We start from the raw sequence: 24,117 nt of genomic DNA, 5'->3' as shown, positions 1-24,117 counted from the left end.
AACGGTACAGGATATAGAGAAATCTGGCCAATTAGCTGCCAGAACCTTTCCTGTAATTTTACCCATTAATTTCTTCGTTCTGACAGATTTCATTTATTTACCACAGCAGCATTTCTTTATCATGTAGAAAAACTGAGATGTACTGTTGAAATTGGCCTTCTTTTACCTTCTACAGTTCTGAACTCAGCTATATTTTGCTATAGCAAAAGAATAATCAGACAGAAATGCCAACACCTGAACTTTCAAAAATCATTCATCACTGCATGTCATCGGCCAGCTTTATGGAAATGCAAAATGGAATCAATACCAGCATTCGGTTTGGAGAGTGGGTCAACAACTGAATTAAATGGACTGTGAATGCTCTCTCACATACACACAAACACAAACAGGCGGCCTATTCATTAGAAAAGCACACCCGACCAGAAAGATGGCTGTTCTCTTGCATAACCACCGATCCTATAGCTAATTAAGAAGATCTGATCGTTAGTGATCCTAGACACTTTGCACCTCTTCAGTTCCTCTCTCCTAAAAACTGTAGGCAAACACGGAGCTGTTCCTACTGCTCGCCAATTATGGCAGAGCCTTTAGGCTCACTAATCCTCTCAAACGAGTGTTAAAATGGGCTCTTGAAAGAAAAGTTAAAAATAGGCCTTCCATGGGTTAGCACATATTGACTCTGGTACAGTAAACTGCTTTTGCTGCAGCTTTCTGTACTACAAGGAGATTTGAAAAGCTAAATACTAGAAACACTCATATGTAGGGATGGGTACCGGTTCTGACATAAACAGTAGTAACCAGACCAAAAAGCAGCGCACATTTCGGTGCTTTATTTTCCTGAGATAAGGTACGTACGTTCTTTTAGAGCAGAGCTACAGATTAAAAATGCCCAAGGCGACGCGGTCAAAAGTCTGGCTGTACTTCACAGCAAAAGATGCAAACTCAGAAGCCTGCAACAAGCGCTTTAAGGTGATACTGTGCAAAGGAGGTAACACCTCGAATCTGATGAAACACCTGGCGACGCATAGCATTGTTTTAAAAACCAAGAAATGTACCGTATTTGATAGCTCGCTGCAAGACCTCACACCAAGCACATCTACTGTGGGTGTGGTGCCTGTTATCGGACCCGGAGTTAGTAACACCCCCCCAAGAACCCGAAGAGGAGAGTCCTGGCCGCTAGCCCTGCCAGTGTAGCAGAAATGATGACGGATGATGATGGCAGCAGCAGCTGTTCTTCTCTGCGTGAGTAGCTTAATGTTGTTCGTGTGTAATTTACGTTGAGTAGGCTAACCACGTTATTACATTAATGCATGTAAGGTGAACTAGCAAACACCGTCGTAGTTACATGCGGCTGTCTTCTTGTTTGATGGCAGATACTCCCTTCACCCTGGCCAAAAAGGCTAAAATGACCCCCCAAAAAGTGGAAAACAGCTAAACATGAGAGGTTTTTGGACAAAGTTTGTTTTTTTTCCATTGTTTAAGCACTGCTTCCAGCCAAGAGTGATACCAAATATGCCCTATAGCTGAAGAAAAGGCTAACATTGTTATCTTTTTACAAAAAAAAACAGCTAAACATGAGAGGTTTTTGGACAAAGTTTGTGTTCTCCATTCTTTAAGCACCGGTTGGAGCATCGTTTAAGCACCGGCACCGTTTCAAAAGTACCGGTTTGGCACCGGTATAGGATAAAACCTAAACGATACCCATCCCTACTCATATGGAGTGCACAAGAGGGGCCTTGGGCTATTATCTGTGTTTCCCATTGTGAGCTTTGCTAGCTTGAAGACATCCCACTGAAGCGTGAGGCAGAGTTATTTAATCAGAAAGAGGATATCTTAACTTTCCTTATAAATAGAGAAGCCGAAGAAGGAGATGAAATCACACAGATGAAGAAGTGCACGAGGGAAGTTATCTAGTATTACGCATGATTATTAGATAACCATATGAAAAACAGCTCCATCAAACAGGGCATGGCTACTTTTGTTGGCTCTCTTTGGCTCATTCACCATCTATCTAATTAGCTGAGGTCCAGTGGGCGGGCTTGTTGCACAGGATGCACACAGACACACACCAAATGCACACTTTACAAAACAGACACAATTCTAAATCAGCGCTATTAAAACTTTCACAGCCCGACCACACCTACCTCGTTTATCTCTTTCTGTCTCGTTAAAGCGATTCGAGCTCTTGCTCCCCTCCCCCGCTATCTGCTGCTCTATGAAGCTTCTTAAAAATGCTCCCTTGAGTCCTTCATATCAGAAATACGCACCCTGTCCAAGCAGAACAGAGACAGAAAAGCTTTTACACAATCCATCCAGATATTTGATAGCTCAGCTGAGGAGCGAGGCGAAAACCTGACAGAAATATTATCATTATTGTCTCTGGTGGCAGCATCACAGACTGCTGAAAATGTGTCTGGAGCAGTCGGGGTCGAACTTGTGCTCTTTCTGTCTCTCACCCCCTTGTGTTCCCTTGTGTTCACACTCTTGCATCAAAAAAGATCTGTGCCTGCTGGGGCTCGTGGATGTCAGCCAACCGAACACAACATCTCACTGGACGGATAAACCATTCCACACTGATGAAGCAAACTGCTTATCTGCTGAAGAAAAAGGCAGAATTTCATCATCTAAAAATTCTGCTTTCTCCTTCAGGTGAAACATTTGCTGAAATCATACTAAAGTAAATGGACCAATTTTCCACTATTAAGAAAATGGTTTCTTGTCAAAAGAATCTACATCTTTTTTAAATTCTAAGGTTTTACATATCAGGACATAATAAAAAAACATCTGGTTCTGTAAGAGGTTACCGTGTCATTTATTTATTTGGGAAAAACTGAGCCAATATGTGTGGAAAACTAAGTGCACCCTTACTGCTTCTGTAGGAATTAAGAGGGCGAGTGGCAGCCAGGTGCTGCTACTGACATGCACTTGATTCGTTGATCATCAGTAAGTGTGGGCATCTCCATAAAAGCAGAGGTTTTGGGTAGTTTGCTGGTCTGGAGCATTCAGGTGTGCATTAACACAATCCCAAGAAAGAAAGACATCCGCAATGACCTTACAGAGGCAATTGTTGCTGCCCATCAATCTGGAAGGGCTAAAAGGCCATTTCCAAACAATTTGAAGTCCATTATCCTGCAGCGAGAAAGATTATTCATGAGTGGAAAACATTCACAACCGTCACCAGTCTACCCAGAAGTGGACGTCCCAGCAAACTGACACCAAGGTCAGACCGTGCAAAGCTCAGAGAAAGTGTATAAAACACGAAACACATCTCAGACTCCACAGGTTACAGCGAGCATGCTAAATGTTAAAGTTCAAAAACAGCACAATTTTTAAAAATTTAACAAGTATAACTCATGTGGAAGGTTTGCCAGGAAAGAGCCTCATCTTTCTAAAAAGAACATGACAGGGCGGCTCGGACCATCACGCACAGCAGCACATATCAGCACAAACACTTCATACCAGCTGTCGGGTTTAAGTGAAGACTGATAACTTGGCTGGACGTTGCTATTGGCCAATATTGGCTCTGTTGACCGATATGGGCCTATCGCCAAGCAACGATGCATTTGGAAATGTCAGCTGTTGACGATTCTGTTGTTCACGTCAGCGTAGAAAGAAGATTTCTTTATTTTCTTGGCACAAGACGAGGAATAGTTATTAAAAAACATGATACATAAACAGAAACGATATCAGTATCTGCATCTGCTGTAGGCCAAATTCATACTTAAAACAATGGTAAATGGACTGATTCTTATCGAGCGTTTTTCTACTCAAAAGAGCACTCGAAGCGCTTAATACAACATGCCACATTCACTTTTTTTTATGATTTTAAGTGCTTACTAACTTTCATACTTGGATGCATGCATTGGAGAGGAACTTAGGGTTATTATCTTGCCCAAGGATATTTGGCATGCAGACCTGGAGGTAGAGCAGGTCATCCAGTAGATGACCTGCTCTACCTCCTGAGCTACAGCCACCCCACTAGCTTTTCAGTACTATCAATTACTATCAGTAAAATTACATAATTAGCATATCCGTCTTATTAATTATGCTTAATGACTGGACAGTATGTGGCAGCACAGTGGTTATTGCTGGTTATTGCAGTTAACGTGTCATTTATTTATTGCTAAATTGCTCACAGGTGCAAATGGATGTCTGTGTCTATATGTTAGCGCTGCCTGCCTGGTATAGATGGACTGGTCAATCCCCAGCATCACTTTTAAACAGTCTTTTCAGATTTAAAAACAAAATATGCAAACTATCAAAACAAAGAGCACATGCACACATTTGAAATTGTTTGCAGCGTTTAGCAATCATGATGAGCCACAAATGTTCCACAAGATTTAAGCGAGTTGTTATCCGACCACAAACAATTGTCATGTTCCATTCATCATTTTTATGAGGTAATAAATTAGTGTTGAGTTCATATCTATTTCAGCTTCTGTGTCGCAGTTCCATTTTATCTTCCTCCGTTTTACAACCATTTGAGTGGAAAATAAAAAAGCTCCATTATGGTTCCCAGGACTGTTTATGTTGTGTATCCTTGGCGTTCCCACGTATGCTTGTTGCCTGGACACAATAACACCAATAAACTGTGTAAACAAATAACTGCTTGGAAAGAGACAGCCATTATTTTTGGCTAACTCGTGCTGCTAAAGTCTCATAGCAGCTTCGGCTTGGGACCGCTCTGTGGCCAGCAGGAGAAACGGTTGCAATGGCCAGCAAAATGAATCTGAAAGACCAGTTGATTCTGAATAAAGCCTCCAAAATGAAATTCATTAAAACTGGCTTCTCCTCTATTATAATTTTATTTAACTTTGGATGAAGAGTCGATTAAAAACTCGCCCGAGACCCATATTTATGAGAGCAGCTCCCACAATCTTGGTTACGGGGACCTGACAGGCGGCGTTCTTTGATCCGCTCTGAGCTTCGTACTTCAGTTTGTGTAAACCGTGTCAACCATTTTGATTGTTTATAGAATATTCAGTGAATATGGCCAAATTGTCAGAGACGTTTTCCCCCCTGAGTCGTTCTATAAAGTGTTTACCTTTTGTCATTTCACATTTCACTGTGACTGAGTTGCTTCTGTGTGCAAAATGTTTGAAAGGATTCAAATCAAATCCTGAGCCGTCAGATGAAAGACGATCACGTCAGAGAGAGAAGATTAAAGCTTCTCTCTATGTGCCAGGCCCTTTTTGAACGAGTGACAGACTCCTTCCCCTTCATCCATTCTGCACTCTTTGGTGAAAGAAAACTAGCATGGAAAATTAAAAGAAATAAATGCTTCTGTCATGACACAAATGATTGTGGCGAGTTCCACGGCAGGGTTTGTTTTGATTTGTCATTTCCAAGTGTTCTGTTAGATATTAACAAAAGTGAGTTTTGGGAGGAAAACTTTCGAAATCCCCATTTTAGACAGAAATGTGGTGGAGCAGTAATGTGGCAGTTCAGCGGTACTGCGATGATTCATAACTTTCTCTTTCTGTAAAACACCTACACAGAGCATTAGTTACAGGAAACAAAAGACAAAGAGTAGAGGAAGCTTGCCTGAATGCTGCTGTTAGACTCTCACAGTCTGAGCGTGCATACATTTCCAGTGCGTATTTCAGCTGTGCAGATGTTCATTTTCTTTTTCCACTGACAAGCTCATAGCTTCAAAACACCCAAGGAAGGGACAGCGACCACAGTGTCAAATATTTAGTTCAGGGTTAGCAGACAGGTTTCATATTACAGTTCAGCTAAGGGTGAAACATTCAGTGGTTAGCATTATGTCTGAGACTATGTCAGCTGAATCTGATGATAAGTCTAAAATTACGAGTGCCGTGAACATGTGAGTGCTCTCAGCGAGAAAGAGGGAGAACGAAGTTAGGGGGAAAAGTGATCCATATACAGAATGAGATGTCCATAATCTTTCTGCCTCTAACAGGGCTCTGCTTATTGTTATTTTGCTCTTGATGGGCATATCTCGTCTTTGTACATCCCACTTTTCCTTCATGTCTTAATTCTGCTGCACATGATCGCCCTTAAACCCCATGCTGAACCTCACCAGGCCTTCTTCAAACCATTTCTGAGAACTGCTAACACCAACACTTGTGTCATAACTCGGCAGCTGTTCACTAATTCTTTGACACACAACTGTTTGTTGAGCTTTCCGGTCCTGTGAAAAACTGAGTCCAACTCCACGAATGTCTGTCTGCAGAGACTGTTTAAAATATACGTGCACAGTCGTCCCACCTGTTTGAAGAATATCACCTCTCAACTGTATTGTACAACAACCTGTTCTCCACTCGGCTTGGACGTGTGGCCTTTCAGATCAAATATAAACACTTTTAAAAACCCATCTTAGGCACTAGTTTTGACAAACATAGTGGCACATACCAAGAGCCTAACCAGAAAACCTCTGGTTAGGCTCTCGGTGGCTGTCTTTGGTAAGATTATTTAAGTTTCCAAAGCGAGCCGCTTCACCAAGCAACAGGTTTGTACCAACAACTTTAAAGAGCTGCAAATGCGACGACCAAGCACAACATTAAAACCTGGCGACAGGTGAAATTAATAACATCGATCATCCTGTCACAATCTAATCTGCAGGGAAACCTTGGGTCCTGGCATTCACGTGCATGTTAATTTGATACCATCAGCCACCTAAACATTGTTGGGAAGCCAAAAGGAATGGTTTTAATTAAGAAAGTAAAATAAATTGTGCCCACTACAGAAGCAGATCATGTCACAGTGGTTTAGAGAAATACCCTGAATGGAACACAGTAATAGAACAGTGTCGTTCCTTCGTTATGAGCACGCTGTAACACCTAAAAGTGGGATTCACTGTTGTGTTTGAGTCAGATTTGCAGCTTTGCATTCTCTGCTGTGTTGGCCAGTGTTTTGTTTTATGCAAATATCATGTGTGTGTTGTTGTGTGTTTAAAGGAAAGAGCAGAGTGTCCTGCCTGAGCTCATCTTTGTTTTAGCTGATAAGTATCCAAACAAACAGTCACCACAATTAAAAAGATAACTTGTGAGATTTGTTGTGTAGAGAATACACTTTTATTCAGTGCATTATTGAGATTTAAAAAAATATTTTTTTTAAAAATTATTATGTTAAAAATTTATTAATCATTTGAGAACAAACCAAACAAAGGAAAAGCTGCCCAAACAAAGTCAATTCTGCACATCTAAACCGTTTATAAACTTTAGTAAACCTCACTCTCACTAATCTCACTAAAGTCTCACTCTCTGGATGTGAACTTTCGTTCTTTTTGATAAAAAGAACGAAAGTTTTCAGCCAACTGCAGTCTCCAGCGCGCACATCCATCCAGAAACATGCCACTTCCCAACATCGCTGCTATGCTTTAGTTTAAACAGAGATTATCGTGTTTACACACCACCCAGCCTCCAGTAGTCCAGTAATAAATCTCATATCATGTTATGAGAAACACTCGTCCTATAATTGATATAAAACTGTTTGAAATGTTTTATATTCCAATCAACGATTACAATTAAAAGCAGTTTGAGAAACGCTGGCATGATTTCGTATTTTATGTTGAAAGGAAACAAAAACTTCTTATTTTCCTTCACATGTCTGTGGTAAATGAAAAGCGTGAATGACACAGGGTTGGTCCTTCTTTCGCTCTGGAAGAGAAGGCGAGTGAACTCTGTTTAACAGAAGTGCATCCAAACCCGTTTCTTTTACACTGTTCTGGTATGATGCGTCTATTTCTTCGCCTTTTAGGGTCTTCTTTGTGATATTTTTCAAACAAAACTCATAGTTTAGCCCAGAAATATTCGAGTGCTTTAATCAGAAGAGCATCCGTTAAACCACAGTGTGTGGGACTCACCTATAACGAACCACAGGAGCGCCTGTTTCTGCAGAGCTGTGCAGGTTTGCGAGCCCATCCTGTCGCTCTCAAAACGATCTACTGACTGAAGTTTTGAAGCGAGGAAGTGAAGGGAACGGCAACTAACAAGAGCTCAATGAGTAATTGGTAGCATCATAAATAACTGCTGTTTAAGAAGTCCATGTAATCCGGCCGCACGGTCAATCAGCCCCAATAAAAGCTTTACTGTGTCACCCTGCGCAAACCGCTCGGGGGAGAGCCGAGGCTGCTCCTTGTTTCTGCTGTAGGCTACCTCAACTCCCCCGAGTCCTCCTGTCACCGAGTCATCCAGACGTGAAACATAATGAGTCGTAAAGTTGCAACTCTCTCTCCAACAAGCCGTCCACAGGTCTGAAGAAATCCGAAAAACGTCACTGGAAGCGTGCAGTGTTTGGTTCAAGCGCTCTTGTGCGCAACGGGACGCACCAGTATGGAACCAGTGGAGCTGAGCGACTGTGTCAGGGTTCACTGCTTCCCCCCGAGGACATAGGTCCCGGTTAGCGACGGGGACACCGGACAGACCCAAACAGTGCAGGAAGGGGGAGCGGGGCTGATTTGGAAGAGCGGAGGGAGGGGGAGGGCGCTGGACTTCTTTTCTCACTCTTTGATTGGTTACTCGGATAAATTAGAGAGCCCAGAAGTCTGTAAAATGTATATCTATTACTTTAAATAAACGATACATACAAATAATAATAAAAAATAAAAATAAAAAGTTATAGAGGACAGCGAACCTAAATGATCAAAAACTATGAAGAGAACTCATGAAAATAAACAGGTGCAAATAGAAACTCGACTAAAAGACAGAGGAGTCTGCAGAGTTCAGAGTTCCATCTGAAGTGTTTTATTGTTGCAGCAGAAGCTGCATCGCTACACGGAGTAAACTTTAAAGTCCAAAAAAACAAGAAATATATAGTTTTGTGATTCTATATAAAATTATATTCTCTTCACTGTATTCTACTCACTGTGCATCCGCCTGTGGTGACGCGATGGGGACAGGTGCAGCGAGTACGGATTCCAGTGTGGCACGGGTTCAGAGCAGTTGTCCAACAGCGACATCTAGTGTTCATATGGAGCGTTACAGAGCGATTTACATCAAATATCACAACTCCAGTCCTCAGGAGGTAAAGTTGGTGATATAATTGTTTATTTTTCTCCTCCGTAATTGTATATTTGCACCTCTTGTGTAGATGTAGGCATTGATAAAAACTGTTTCATTTTAAGTTGTTTTCATAGCTATTATCAGATTCAGGTGGTTGCATAGTTTAATTTGCAGTATTTTTTTCTATAAAGTTTTAATATGTACAAGTAAGAATATTTTTTTTAAAGAAATAAAATTAATAGAAGCAACAGATTTTACTTTGCAGCTTTAGCATTAATTAATATAATATTCAGAAGCTGCAGAAACATAAACCTACTCATGTATTTATTAAAACTTCATATTCTGTGGAAATGCACTTTAAAATTTACTGAAAGTTTTTTTCTTTGTTTGTTTGTTTTTTTCATTTATGTATTATGTATTTTAAAGTGTCAAAACAAAATGTCATCAAAAGGTCTAAAGATGACACATATATGCATTTATACAGGCCTTCATGTCATTCCCTTAGGTGTGGCTTTGTAAAATCATGATATCAGAACTACAGAAGAAGTTCAGAGACAATTTAAATTCAGAAAGTGGCACGACTGAAAGGAAACCTGAAACTGGCCAAATCATCTCCCACTGACAGAGTCAGGACCCAATTCCCTCACCGCGGGCTCCACAGATAAGGTCAGACAGGAGGATAAAACAGAAGAAAAAGAGTTATACACAAGGTCAACAACGCCACTGCTGTGCTGCCAGCGCAGGGACTTAAAGAGGAGACAACTGGAGTCAAATGCATTAATTTCGGGGAAAAAAAGTCGGATCCATCTGTTCAGCTGAAATGAAAAGGTTCAGAGGAAATGACACCACAGAGCAAACACTCTGCAAAAACAAAGTGAGAGGACACAGAATATGGTCTCTGACAAATACTACCAGAGATATCATCGAGCCCTCTTAACCAGAACCAAAGTCAGAGTTCAAAGGAACAATGAAGAGTTTCTCAGACTGGCCTAAGAGTCACTTATTGATCTGTCTTGTTTATTTGTGATACAGAAATGACAGAATAATAGGAAAGAAGGAGGAATGAGGAATTAATGGTTCCATCCAGTTTGCTGCTGAAACTGAAACCAACACAAAGTTGCATCTAGAAGTTAAAAACAGCGACTTTCACACTGCTGTGGAGAAGTAATACAGCGTTAAATTATACCTCAGTTTGGTGTGACTGTCATTAAGGAAGCTCACACCTGAACATTCAGCTGTAATCGTAGGTACTCTCTGACCGTAAAGACTAGCATGTTTTAACCATGTCAGCAAAACCCATCAACACAAGAGCAGGTTTGGAGTTTAAAACAGCACCGTGTGCACAAGCAGTCGTCCTAAAGCCTCATTTAGAGAATATGTTAATTATACAGTATCATATTTATGGATATAAAGGCTGGATATATATGATCGTGCTCACTTATAGGTTTCTCCAGCCTCCCTGTTGTTTAGTTGAGCTTGATGAGTTAAAAGATTGCTTGTGCATTACTCCCCTTCTCCAAAAACAAAGCCTGATCATGCACAGAAGCAAACATTACTACATGCACAGTCTAACTGCGTTGAGCACACTAGACAGAAATCATATTCGTGGTTTCACTTAGGTTTGATGCATCAGGCAACAAACAAACTGAAAGCATTTAAAGCCACAGCTTGTCTGTCTGACTGTCTCCAAGGTAACCAAATGTAAACGTACGGCAGAAGGCATGCAGGACAAAACAGAGGAAAGTGGAGGAAACACTAGAGTGGAGAGTGCGCTGAAAAGATCAAAGGTTCGCTGATCAAACGTCCACAGAAGGTTTGAGAAGATATACAAGTGGATTCAGACAAATGAAACAACAGTAAGTAAAGAATAGTTCATTTCAGCTTTTTACTCCAATTATCATCGTCTTCCCTTAAAGCTGCTCACACAGATGAGCACCACTTACAACCATTTAATGTCAGGAAATGTGTACAAGGCACTTTTTCTATTGTACTTTTAAATTAGCCTTCTCTTAGCACTCGCTTTAGACACTTCATCCATTTTGACTGTTACTTTTGTCAAACATTAAACCAGAGGGAGTTCAGTCCTCACAGACACATTTCTACTTTACAAATATTCAAACACTTATAAAATCATTTCACATTACATTAGGGGGGAGTGTTAGCATGCACGAACATGGTCAAATGAGGTGGTTTACTAAAAAAAACAACACACTTTTTGTTCATGAAGTAGTCAGTCCTGAGACTTTGGGCTATTTTGTTCTTCCTGTCGTGGTGACACATAACCACACAGAAACACAGAAGTGTTTCCAGATCAACACAAGTTGAAATATTATTATTTAGCGCCATAAACTCTGCGTTTATGTAGTACCATAATGCACTAAGATGTGTATCGCTAGCAGTAATGATGAGACATAATATTTCATACTCTGCCCTGAGTCTAGTCTCTGCAGGGAGCACTAGATCACTAGAGACTTACATCACAAGGTTAATGTCACACTAATAATCACACAGACACAGAGACTGCCAAAGACATCTAGCTGAAAGTGCTTGGTAATATCTATCAGTGGTGTGTTTACAATAATTTCTCCACCTCGTTTTTTTCTCTAAATAACGATGAAAGTAGCAGTCTGCTCTGACTCACAGCTCAGACACTGTGCTTTTCTTTGGCTCGTGTTCACACAGGTCTGACTGGGAGATGGTGAAAGGGTGTAAGAAGGGCGAGACTGATGATGGGGTGCAGAAAGAAGAGCTGAAGGAAGACAAGGAACAAGGATGCACTCCCCTTATCGCTGCCTGCCGCGGTGCCATGAGCGAGGTAACGGCGTGTGCATGTGTGTGGTAGAGAGAGTTTGGCAAGTACATGTCTATTGTAACCATGCTTCCGCTTTGGTAACCTGGCTACTCCAGATGGATATGATTGATTGGGTAGATGAAACCAGTTTCTGTCACGTAACACGTCGTACTTTTCCTTTCAATAACAACAATGTGCCGTGATCACATGAGATTATGCGACTTTTTTTTAACATAGCTCCTCTGCATCCTCTTGGGGAGACATTCAAAACAAGCTTGTCTGGAGAGAAACTCTCCAATTATGACTCAAACTTATGTTTTCTTAAAATACACCCAAACACAAGGTGTTTACACTAAAATGAGCAACAACAGTCCTTTTACTGACAGAAATGACACATCTACGCTTCACATTTTTTTAGATGTTTCAGGTGTTTTATGTGGTGGGTTTAACAGGTGGTTCAGCAGCTCCTGAGGACTGATGCTGACCTGACCTTGTGCAACTTCAGCCAGCAGACAGCGTTCCACGTAAGTCCGCCGGAGCTGCGGGAAAAAATGGTGAGGTGGATGTCAAGGCCTCATCTGCCCCCCCAGGCGCAGCTACTGCAGGCTGCCTGGCAGGGAGACCTGCACTCCTTACAGCACCTGCTGGTAAGCTCACTTCACACACACACACACACGCGCACACACACACACACACACACACACACACACACACACACACTCCCATCTGAGAGTCAGAGGATTTCCCAGATGAGTAAAGACAACACAACAAGGGCAACAATCTTCTCTCATTACAAAAACACATCCAGTTGTTGCGCACTGTGTGGCTTTGGAAAATGTAAAGGATGACATAGATTTTGGTTTATTTTAGTTTATTTTATATAAGCTTTTTGTATTAATAAGGACCGCCCCATAGCCACTCACGCGACACCAAAGTAATTAAGTAACAGATAAACAATTAAATGACACACACGTTTCAGATTTTTCATCTACTGTAGAATCTTTTTAATGGGTTCACAGTAAAAAAAAATACAATAAAAATGAACAAATAAATAAATATATTTAGATTTTACATTTATCATGTAAAAAAACAGAGACATACTGTTTAAAGTGCACTTCTTTTTCTTATATTAAGCTATTTCAGGGATTTTAAACATGTGACGTCAACACTGGCACAAAGGGGGAGTTTCACTGGTCCAGCCCTCCTCTGATCAAAGTGAGCTGCACGTGGCCCACAACTGAAATGAGTTTGCCATCGTTGGATTAAACGGTGGTTGAACCAAAAAGAGTTTTGATTCTGAGACTGAAAATGTTGTTAAACCTCTAAAATCATGAGAAAATATATATGTAATATTGTAATGTAATAATAAGGCACATTTAATTTGGCATTTCCAAATGCATTCCTGAATTATAACCAGCTCAGAGCAGCAAAGAGGCCTCCCATTGTTAGTGTGTCTTTTGGTGACTTTGTGTATCTGGAAATGTGATACTGACGCTCAGGTGCTTTTGTAAAATGACTGGAAATAGCCCACACTGTTTGGGTATGCTGACAGCTGAGTACTTTGCTGATACGCAGGTTTTTTATTTATTTATTTATGAGTTAAACATAAACTGAATGAACTAATAACTTACATATATCACCTTGGTTATTTATTTATGAAGCACACAGGTGTTTGGGGTATTTCATATGCAAGATTCTTTTATATTTAAAACGTCAGTCTGTCGCTGCCTATGTAGTTCATTTTTCCAAAACTTTAACTTGTTACAAACATTTCCAGCACAGAGTACAGCTCATTGAATGCAGGGTAAGGTCTGAGCCTCATGGCCTCATTTCACACTGCAGCACTTTGTTACTCTGTGTGCAGTTTTAATAAAGAGAGATCATTTGGAACAAAAGGCCAAAATTTGTTTAAAAAATGTGAACATGCAAGATGAAATGTTTTTGTGGAGCATTATCTGAGACAAATGTAGGAGATACAGAGTCTAAAAGGCTGGAGCGGAGAAAGCAGATGGTTGATGAATATTTTGAATTAGATAACATGGACAACCTTGATGAGACAGAGATGGGGAGAAAGAGGGTTGCACAACAGAGTCTGAATATGAACACAATGCATTTATAGAACAGGGACTGGGGCTGATTGGCTCTGGATGGGAAAAGTGATCAAATGTTGCATGAGGTGACTACATGAGAAAATGGAAGGACGACGAGGAGAAAACAGATCTTCATTAGTGTTTAGTTCCCTATAAAGCATCAAATTAATTCTCCCATAGCTGTGAAGAAGTGTCTGTTGGCTGACTAGTACCATTGGACTGCTTTACAATAACTAATTCACACACACATTGAGGCCAGTAACATCTAATGGTGGAAATGGATGACACTAAAGTGTGATGCTTGTTAGCTCAGCAGTTTAATTTGGAATTTTTTCCCCCCGTGTTTGTGTTTGTGTGTGTTTGCACGTGTCAGCTTCAGACCGACGGGCTGGATGTGAATGTTCCAAACAGCGACGGTGTGACAGCTGTGATGCTTGCTGTCAGGGACATTGACCTGTTTGAAGACTTAGGAGCACATTTGCCATGGGAGCACAAACCCATGGAGGTTATCAAGGAACTGCTGGGAGTTTCTGCGTAAGAAAGCACAAATACATGCTCATATTTATACAGTAGATAGGTAACATTAAAGCCTTTTGGCATTGAGCAACATGCTGATTTGCGTTTTAAATATGTAAAGTTCACTAGAAGTGTAAAAAATGTACTGAGACTTGTTTCATCTGTCTTTTAACTTCATCAGTGATCTGATGGTACGAGACCATAACGGCTGCTCTGCTCTCCACTACGCTGCTAATACCAACAGCTTTCTGACAGAAGACATCATCCATGTTCTGATGGAGGCGCTAAGTCAAAAAGGTACACACACACACACACACACACACACACCTTAACCTCGTTTGTCTCACTCTTTGCAATCAGTGTTCATCGTCAGATTCAGCCAGCAGCTGTTTCACCAACAAGTTCTCTTTAATTGGCACTAAACTGATCACCCCGACCAGGTGAACTGAATGCCACTGATGATTTTGTCATAATGGCAAGTCCTGCTGGAAATCATTGGGCCTTGGCATTCACCTCCCACCTACAGTGTTGCAGTCCTCACACAATCTCCATAGCTACAGCATCCCCGATGGCAGCGGTCTCCTCCATACCACACAAACTGCTCAGGAACAGCTTTAGAGATATGAAAAACTGACCAATCTTTCAAACTCCATCAGTAACATACACAGGATTTCCCTTAACCCGTGTAAACCATGGCATGGAGGCCCCATCCCACAGCTCACAGGATTCACAGGATCAGAACATCAGCAGTTCCTAAAGAGACAGATGTTCCTCCCAAAGTCAATGGAGACCAAAAAAGGAGGTAAAGGGACAATAAAAAGGTTCAAAGGAAATAAACGTCCCTGCTCAGTTGTGTGAAAATCATGAAATTCCTTATTTCAACAGTGTTTTTAATCTTCTTTGGAAAAGCAAGGAGTATCATTTCATGCTCTTTCAGAACGATCACAAATCGGATCATGTCATGCAGTTTGTAAAGGTTTCTGTAAAATGTAAATGATCCTGTCTACAAGCCCTGCACTTTAACACTGTTGTCCAGCACTATGGCGCTCTGGGGTGTGAGTGTATGCTGTTTGTTCTGTAACATCACAATGGATGACTTCAATCTGCAGATTATAAACCAAATCAGCTGATATCCCTGTTTCTTATTTTGTGACACTGCCTGTAGATTATATTAGAGTACTCTTATTGTCGAGTGAGTTATTTGCTCATTTCATGGTCTTTACTTTGGTTAGTGTTTAATTGATCAGCTACTTATTAAACTTATTAAAATGAATCTAAAGTAAGCATGTGCTAATGTACGAAGTATAAAGCCTCAAATTCTCCGTTCTTGATCTTTCTGGCTTTCTTATATGGATACAAATAACCGGCATACCACATTCATTCATAATCCTGTTTTTCACAGTAAAACGTCTGCACTTGCACTCAAAGCGTGCACTCATGTGGGTATAAGAAAGACTTGTTTGTTAATGTGTGAGGGAGCGCTTTACTAAGAGCCTTTACATGTGTCCGAGTCTGCGTCAACAAACTGAAACCATGTGACAGAGAGAGCATGGATCAATATGGATGAAAACATTGTTTAAGCCAAAATTAAAAATAGCTTTTTTTCCTTTTTCTTTTACTGTTTCTAACCTATCAGACCTATCAGACCCCTGCACCCCGACCCCAGGAGTGTGGCCCCAAACAGGGATTTGCAGGATTTCTGCAGGAAGAAAAAAAGTGGACTTATTATACTTTACACTTTACTACTTCTTTCTTTTCCTGGTTTTGTGTAGATGCCATTCCTATTTCACAAACACGGGATTTGGTCTCAGAGTTTGGAGATTCAGACGGAGAGTTGGACATTGAGAGCTTTTATCCTAACCAGTTGATAACAGCCTCACCCACAAGGACACCAACCCACCAAGATCACTTTCTTCAATACAGCCACACCAGGGTGAGTTTTACATCTGCAGTGTGACCAGCAAGCTGTGTGTTTTTCAGTGCAGTCAGTTCAGTTAACAAACACACAGAGAGACGGCAGTGTGGTCACCCAGAAGACAAATATATGGACCAGTAATTGGCTCTCTGTTTGAGTGTATACGTGTGTGTGTGTGTGTGTGCACGTGCTCTGTGTAGCTGACACCGTACTGCCATACTGCTGTATTGTGGGTGTTCTTATAGGAAAAGTAGATGAGCAGACAGCTGGTTAGCTGGAGGAGAACAGCAGGTGGTTTACAGGGAAGATTTGTAGTGTATGTATGTATTCTACAGCCACACATATTACACACAGGTATTGACGACCTCACCTTTGTTCTTGGTTCCAGGAAGTTCCAGAGTCTCCAGGGAGCCCCCCTCTATCTGACCATCATAAAGACCTGAACCAAGGTAAGGGAGCTTTCAAGGACTTCAGAGGTTTTAGCCATGTTTACTTGAAGTGTTTAGTGAAAATGAAGCGGCATTCCTTTTGTGGACTTATTAGATTGGACTAAAATTGTGCCCTAGTTAACCTAACCTTTTAACCTAAGAGGTCAAAAGGGTTAAAGACAAAGTTAACATTAACTTGCAATAAAAATGCCTCTCAGTTCACGGGTCCTGGATGGCAGCTAATGCTTCAGATTTTGAAAAAGGAACATAATCAGCATCCCAAATAGGCCAGGAGATCAAATCACCTTCTAAAAGGAGGGGGTTGGGAGGGTGTGACTAGATAGGAGTGGTCTCGTACTCAACCCCAGGCGGCGTGGTTTGGACACCACAGAGGGAAAGCGAGGATGTTAGACAGGACACCAAAAGCATTTCGACTACAGTGAGAGAAAGAAACTACTGACCAAGAAAGCCGGATAGAGAAGTGATAGTTTAAAAAATAATTCTTTAAAGTGGCCTCATCATGGGATCAGAGACCAACAGGCTCAGAAACAGGTAAAACCTATTATTTCCTCTGTGATGAGCATTAGTGCGGTAAATATGAACGCTGTGCTGCTGTACATTTAATGTAGAAAAATAGTAAGTGTGAACTTACCAAGTTTAACTTGTTTGTTTGTATGGTTATCAAGGCTCTTTGTAGAGTTAGAAAACTCTTTTCCTGCTGACTGTTACAGGAGGTACAATGTAGCTTTTCTGTTTTTGTACCACTGACAGACTGTTTGGATGGTACGTGAATGAGTTTCGGCTCAGCATTTTACTACGAAGACTGAAAGAATAAAAATGACATTTGATGAACGGGTGTTACGCTGTGTGTTTGTGTGTGTCCGGAGCAGATAAGGGGATCCCCCCCTGTTCCCAAGAAGCCATGGAAACACTGATAGACATGAGGGAAGCCTATCAGGAGGCAGGCAGGGGAGGCAGGTGGGCACGCTAAAATCTCTCTCTCTCACGCACATTTTCATGTGCAGTCTTTTTAAGTGTGCATTCACTGTACAAGGATAAGAATATAATTTACAAGCTGGTGATCCTGCGCTGACTCCTGTGAACACATCAGCATCTGTTTATAGGTAACCACAGACTGTTGTGTACAGACAAACATCTTTGATGTGTACAGGTAACACCCTGCAGCTATAACACACAGTCCTGTATATACAGCATACACTCTCAATGGGCTGGTCAACAAATCCCCCGTCCTTTAACACCAACAGTAGAAAAGTGTCTGGTTACACCCACAGATCTGCGCACAGGCACCTGTCACCGTGTCCAGAGGACAACCTGTTCTAGCCAAACAGGTTAGGAACAGGGGGAGAGGGGGCTTTGGTGAATCAGCCCATTGTCTGTTATGAGCAGCTCTCACCACTGAATCAAGTCCAAGCTCTCCAAGGAGAACAAAGGTCTTTAAGCCGGTCTCTCCTTTCATAGCGTCAGCTTCCAGAAATAGAGAGAAATGTGAGCAAAGTGAGGCTTTACATGCAGTTTGAAACAAAACAAACTTCAAATGCATCTGTACATTTCTTTCATTAATGTTCTTCTTTATAATTTCTCAGTTCAGACATTATAGTGTGTCCACAAATAATAATGCCAGTTTCTCCATGACAACCATAAAGGGTTTTCCACTCTTTTCCTCAGTCGAGGTGTGTCTCTGCCCAGTTTGAACAAGAGCAACAACAGCAGACACCGGGGCCATGCAGACCATCCTCTGTCGTCTGGCTTGCTGAGTGTGAGAAGCCCCTGCCAGCCAGTACCCCCACCACACAGGTATACATACACATGAACTATCAAGCAGCAGATAGCTAACTCGTTACGCTACTTGTTACCATCACAGATGAAGAGAAGCAGGTGCAGCAGTGCTGACAAGAAAAAGTTTAACAAATCACTGGCACTCACAAAAACTAAATATTGCTTCTTCGTTTTTTCAGGAGACGAAGAACAAGAAGTGTGGTTGCTGCATCGCCACCCTCCCACTTGTTGTCTGTGGCAGAGCCCAGTCCGCTCAGCCAATCGGCTCCCAGCATCATGGAACCTCTGCTCTGTCCAAACACTATGATGCAGGCCAGAGCACACATCCAGACCCGTATGTACTCTGCATTACACATTATATTTCACTGATGACGTTTGATGGTTACATCTCTTTCTATCTGCAGGGTTGGGTTCTCATCATACTATAAATGAACAAAAGGTACGTTTTAACCACAATCCTTCTATTTTCCCCAATACTTTCATTTCTTTTTCATCCACATAATGTTTTTATAATGAATAATTCCTGTATTATTAATTTGCCACGGGTTTCTACAGGGTCTCCTGCCCCGAACACCTAAACTCTTGGCACCCCTGGACAAACGCTTCAGAGACGGCACCGCTCTGCCTGTACTAAAGCAACATGTTCCCCTGAAGCCCATCAGTCAGAGCCCTATTTCTACAAGGACCAGGTTGAAAAGAGAGAGACTGTCCTGGGGCAGCTCATGCATTGACCCTTCAACAACGAAGGCTGGCAGTGAGGAGAGCGGGTCCAGCAGCAGCCACAGCTCAGTCGATTTAGAGGATGAGGACGCTGACAGGGATCAAGATGCATATCTGACTGTCAGTCACGACAGGATGTTGGAGCTTCCAAAGGATGCGAGCACCGCTGAGGCTGATAGGACTGGGAAGACAGCACTGCATTTTAAAGTTCAGTCAAAGATTAGTCATGTTCCGCTGATCTGCAGATCAGGACATAGCCTGAAGGAAGACCTTATCAATCATACAAGTGATCTTCACAACAGTGAAATAGCTTTGAACTCTCAGAATGAAGGCAAAGTGAGCCGTATGAATATTACAAAAGAGTGTGCTGACAGCGAGTCATCAAAAGCATATGACTCTGCAAAAAATGGAGACACTCTGACTCAGGATGAAGGCATTTTGAATAATGTAATAGTTTTCACATCTGAGTCAAAGGACGAGAAGAACAACGTGGGGAACACTTCTGAACCCGGGACTGAGATTATCCACGGAGTTCTATTTAATGTGAATAATGATCTACATGAATTGAGGAATGTGAAACAGACAGAAAAAACAATAATGAAGTATTCCTGTGATGAAGAACACCAGGTAGACAAAACATTTGTTTGCAGTCCAGTAGATGAAACGTTAAATCCCAGTGCTGCTGTGGGGAATATTCAAATTTGTACTTCACCTGAAAACATTCATCAGAACGATGGAGATCACAAGAAAGATGAGAAGCTTACACAGGATAAGGAGAAAAGAACCAATGTGAACTTTGAACTGAGAACAAGCAATCACACTAAGCGGCCTTTCAACATACTAGCACATAAAGACAGAAGCATTTTAAATCGGAATAAATCCAAAAGCAACTTTAAGTACTCCTTGCTGAATACTCAGGTCAAAGATAAAACCAGGAAAAGTCCTGAGCAAACTGGTAGCAGAGGGGGTACTGTAACTAAAGCCAAATCAAAAATGAAATCAAAAGGTGCTCACTCTAATTCTGGCACTCCATCGCCACGGAAGAAGGTTATTGATTATGCACAGAGCAAAATAATACATCCTGTCACTACTCAACAGCACGCACAAGGGAGGGAGCTGAGAAGTGCCCAGCAGCTGAGAAAACCCTGTGTAGAGGAAACACCAAGGTCTAAATCTGCCGTTGACCTCATCACCTACAAGGATATGTTTCAGCAGATACAGAGTCAGAGTCAAGAAGGGCCAGCCATCTATGAGATGTTTGCCGGTCCTGTCTATGAAAACCTCAGAGTTCCCCACACCTGTGAGAAACTAAACGAGAGAAGCCCACCCCAGTGTGCTCCACCTAAGAAGACACAACAGGGCCATAAAGCAAAACACAGGCAACTGAAATCAGCACACAGTAAGCCGAAGAGAAGCCCAGCTGAGACAACAGTGGTTTCAGCTAAAAGCAAAGCAAAGCCTGTGCCGTCCAGGATAAAAACTCCAATCACACCTGTCAGGAAGGGCATCCACAAAGGGCAAAATAATCCTCAACTAGACACTGAGGTAGTTCTTAACAAAGGTGTCAACATTTGTCAAGACAAGGGTGAAAGTCACCTGTCTACAATAGAAGAGACCTTTCCTACACATGACTCTGAAACGATCAAATGTGATGATGACAGCACTCTCACTACACCAAAATCTGCCTCTCATGGTGCAGATTTCAGTCACACACACAAAAATATTCAAGACACAACAGTAAGTTCATTAACAGGAAATCAAAACAGACCACTTCCAGAGCCCGTGTTATCACAACGTCCTCATCGGCCAAAGATGGACACATGGACATCTTCAAGTAGCAACAGCTACACAATTACGTCTCTTGTTTACCAGAAGTTTCTGGATGAAGCAGGTGACGGGCCACTTACAGACGATCTGCTGCAGTGTCTGGCAGAGGAACTGATCTCTTTGGATGAGAGGGATGCATCTATAGGCCCACTTAATCCAAATAAGGAAAAGAGCAACCAGGAATCCAGCAGAGAAGATGATCGTGTCATGGGACTAAATATGTTTTCCGAGGTAACCGTTTCGGAAGTCAAACTGTCAAATCTTTATCTACCAATAAATACTGCTGGTTGAGGAGGAAACAATAAGGTTTTCAATTCTGGTTAGAGAATCAGGGTCTGGAAAAGAGATGCCCGTTAGATTGTTTATTCTAAAAAGAAGTGGAGCAGCGGAGAGTACATGCAGAACTGGACACGGGGTATACGTACCTTATGTTAATTAAGCACTGTGATTCTCCCAGGACTCTTGAAACAGGAATGTATGTGTAATTTGCATAATACGTATTAGAGAATAAGCAATGCAAACAGAACTGGTAAATGTGAAACAAACAAGAACACATTCAAGCAGATGCTGTTTGTGATGGCAGGAGAGGGATTACTTTCAGTTTGGTGTTATGTCTGCTGTTAGATTTCACTGGGCAAGCACTGCTTACCTTTTTTTTGTCCTGACAGAATAACATTGCATTCATTAGTGCTATTTCTGTGCTATGGTCAACTCTAAATCTTGACTGAAACTATTCTAATAATCATCCTTTTGCAGAAGATCACCCAGCTGTTTTACAACTACTCTTTCAAAAAAAATTTAATTAAATGAAGGTTAAACATTGGCCTGCAGTTAACTAAGACAGGGGGATCAAGTAAAAGGTTTAAGTAATGGTTTAATTAACATTGCCTTTAAAGCCTGTGGTACATAACCCATTTAATAAAGATAAACTGATCATATTTAAAACTGAAGCATTACTAATGCATAACAAATTGTTGAATGAGCTGATAATTGAGTTCAGTCACTGTGATAACGCTTTCTTGTAGTGTAATTATCATTATGTGCCTTTTATTGAAGACTGCTTCAAGAGGCAGTGGCACTGTGCTTGGCTCTGGGTTGGTCTTGGATGACACCGTCACATGGAGAAAGGGTGAAGTACTTGGCAGGGGCGCCTATGGCACAGTATGTATCCTAACCTTTGATAGCACATAGCAAAAAAACTGAACAAGAACTGAGCCAAAAATTGTTAAATTACTCAGAATTACCTACTTTTGCCACTGTGTGTTCATTTTGGACTAAATGAACTACTAGAGTTGACCTTCTTTGACATTTTCTCTGACATGAAAATTTGCTTTTCATTTATTAAAACATGCACTCCAGAATATTCCAGAAAAACCAAAATCATTTACAACAGCAGGTCTTATTGCCTCACATTACCAGGTGTACTGTGGCCTGACCAGCCAGGGTCAGCTAATAGCTGTGAAGCAGGTGATCCTCGATTCCTCGGACGCTGATGCCGCAAATAAAGAATACAGTCGTCTGCAGGGGGAGGTGGAGTTGCTTAAAACCCTCAGACACATCAACATTGTTGGCTTCCTGGGTACCTCGCTTCAGCAGCATGTGGTTTCCATCTTCATGGAGTATATCCCAGGAGGCTCCATTGCAAGCATCATTCACAGGTTAGTCTGAAATATTTTGTCTGTTTTTGAGCCCCAGAGCTATCACTTCTGGCAAAATAACTGTTCTTCACAAGAGCCCCGAGTACAAGTTATTATCTGATGCCCTCAGATTTGGTCCACTGCCAGAGCGAGTCCTGGCTCTGTACACTCAACAGATCCTGGAAGGGGTGGCTTACCTTCACGTGAACAGGGTGATTCATCGAGACTTGAAGGGAAACAATGTCATGCTAATGCCAACTGGTGTCATCAAACTCATAGACTTTGGATGTGCACGTCGTCTAAGTTGTATGCAGCACACAACTTGCAACAGTGTCGACCTGCTCAAGTCTGTCCATGGCACGCCTTACTGGATGGCACCAGAGGTACACTGGAGTTCAGTCATTAAAAAAAAAAATTTAAAAATCAATAATCTGCAAACATTTACGCTGCCATGAGACCTCAACTTTACTTTTTAGACATTTCTGTCTTCTTACTTCAGATTCTCAATGAAACGGGATATGGGAGAAAGTCAGACATATGGAGTGTGGGGTGCACGGTGTTTGAAATGGCCACAGGGAAACCACCGCTGGCACACATGGACAAGATGGCTGCCTTGTTCTACATTGGGGCTCAGAGAGGGTTGATGCCTTCCTTACCAGACAGTTTCTCAGAAAATGCAAAGGATTTTGTAAAAATCTGCTTGACAAGGTGAGATGTAGTGCAAAGATTTTTGTTCTAAAAATGTATTAATTTATTTCACAAGCTCAGTTGCATGCCAAAACAATTTCAGATTTACTATATCAAGCAGGTATGAGACGTGGTGATACTGTGTAGGTCTAACACAGAAGCAGAAATCCACTGTGTGTCTATATACTTGACTGTTTTTATTTTATTTTTTAACTATTTCAGTGTAAGGTGACATTAATGGTTTGAAACGTGCCTAAAATTTAAGGTATCTTGTGCAGAGGTTTCAACATGGTGGGCATGTTGTCCATTTATTATGTGCAGTCTGTGGTTACGTGCAGAAGGCATTGCATCTTTTATTTCGTGTATTTTGATCTAATTTCATTGTCTCTCTAGTGACCAGAAGCTACGTCCATCAGCTGCCCAGCTGCTGAAGCATTCATTCATCCCCACAAATGTGATGTGAAAGAGGAAATATGCACCGCGATCAGACAGGACTGTGTTTTCAAATTAAAAGATTTCACTGAGTTTGATTTATACAACTCAAAACATCAAATGGTCTTTTGTGACCCTGTGAGAGCTTACTATCTATTCAGCACTATAGCAGTAGTGCCAATGATGGGCAGGATGAAGGAAAAAAATAAACAGTTATGAGAAGCACTTTTGTATACAGTGATATGATCTATAAAATGTGAATTACATGTAGGATTTTTCCTTCCTCATACATGTGCCATTTAGTTTTTATGGTA

General features: G+C 41.4%; 2 protein-coding genes across 3 annotated transcripts in view; one reads left to right on the top strand and one right to left on the bottom strand.

Moving 5' to 3' along the window:
• Positions 1-8,401, bottom strand: part of ramp1 (receptor activity modifying protein 1) — a 64,129-nt gene extending 55,728 nt beyond the window's left edge. For both annotated transcript variants that reach the window (XM_063498449.1, XM_063498450.1), the window contains exon 1: positions 7,826-8,401. In XM_063498449.1, the coding sequence (XP_063354519.1) occupies positions 7,826-7,883 (58 nt within the window). In that variant the 5' untranslated portion in view covers positions 7,884-8,401. The remainder of the gene's footprint in view (positions 1-7,825) is intronic.
• A 449-nt stretch (positions 8,402-8,850) lies between these two features.
• On the top strand, positions 8,851-24,095 carry map3k19 (mitogen-activated protein kinase kinase kinase 19). Its single transcript, XM_063500265.1, has 17 exons — positions 8,851-8,990; positions 11,646-11,778; positions 12,207-12,401; positions 14,218-14,378; positions 14,542-14,657; positions 16,133-16,293; positions 16,664-16,724; positions 17,594-17,681; positions 18,390-18,518; positions 18,680-18,834; positions 18,905-18,939; positions 19,056-21,278; positions 22,104-22,208; positions 22,467-22,705; positions 22,815-23,067; positions 23,184-23,392; positions 23,765-24,095. Exons 1-17 carry the CDS (start codon positions 8,851-8,853, stop codon positions 23,832-23,834), a joined length of 4,473 nt encoding a protein of 1,490 aa, XP_063356335.1. The 3' UTR covers positions 23,835-24,095.
• Positions 24,096-24,117: the final 22 nt, after the last annotated feature.

The sequence above is a fragment of the Pelmatolapia mariae genome, linkage group LG16_19, assembly GCF_036321145.2.
Source record: "Pelmatolapia mariae isolate MD_Pm_ZW linkage group LG16_19, Pm_UMD_F_2, whole genome shotgun sequence".
Classification (NCBI taxonomy): Eukaryota; Metazoa; Chordata; class Actinopteri; order Cichliformes; family Cichlidae; genus Pelmatolapia; species Pelmatolapia mariae.
The sequence above is the reverse complement of the archived record's forward strand: the minus strand, read 5'-3'. Positions and strand labels throughout refer to the sequence as shown.

What these genes read in the sequence shown, in the direction of transcription:
- map3k19 (XM_063500265.1), top strand. Translation starts at nt 8,851, where the DNA reads ATGGGGACAGGTGCAGCGAGTACGGATTCCAGTGTGGCACGGGTTCAG. An exon ending in TTCAATACAGCCACACCAGG is followed by an intron (nt 16,294 to 16,663) that starts GTGAGTTTTACA and finishes TCTTGGTTCCAG; the next exon opens with GAAGTTCCAGAGTCTCCAGG. An exon ending in CTTACTGGATGGCACCAGAG is followed by an intron (nt 23,068 to 23,183) that starts GTACACTGGAGT and finishes TTCTTACTTCAG; the next exon opens with ATTCTCAATGAAACGGGATA.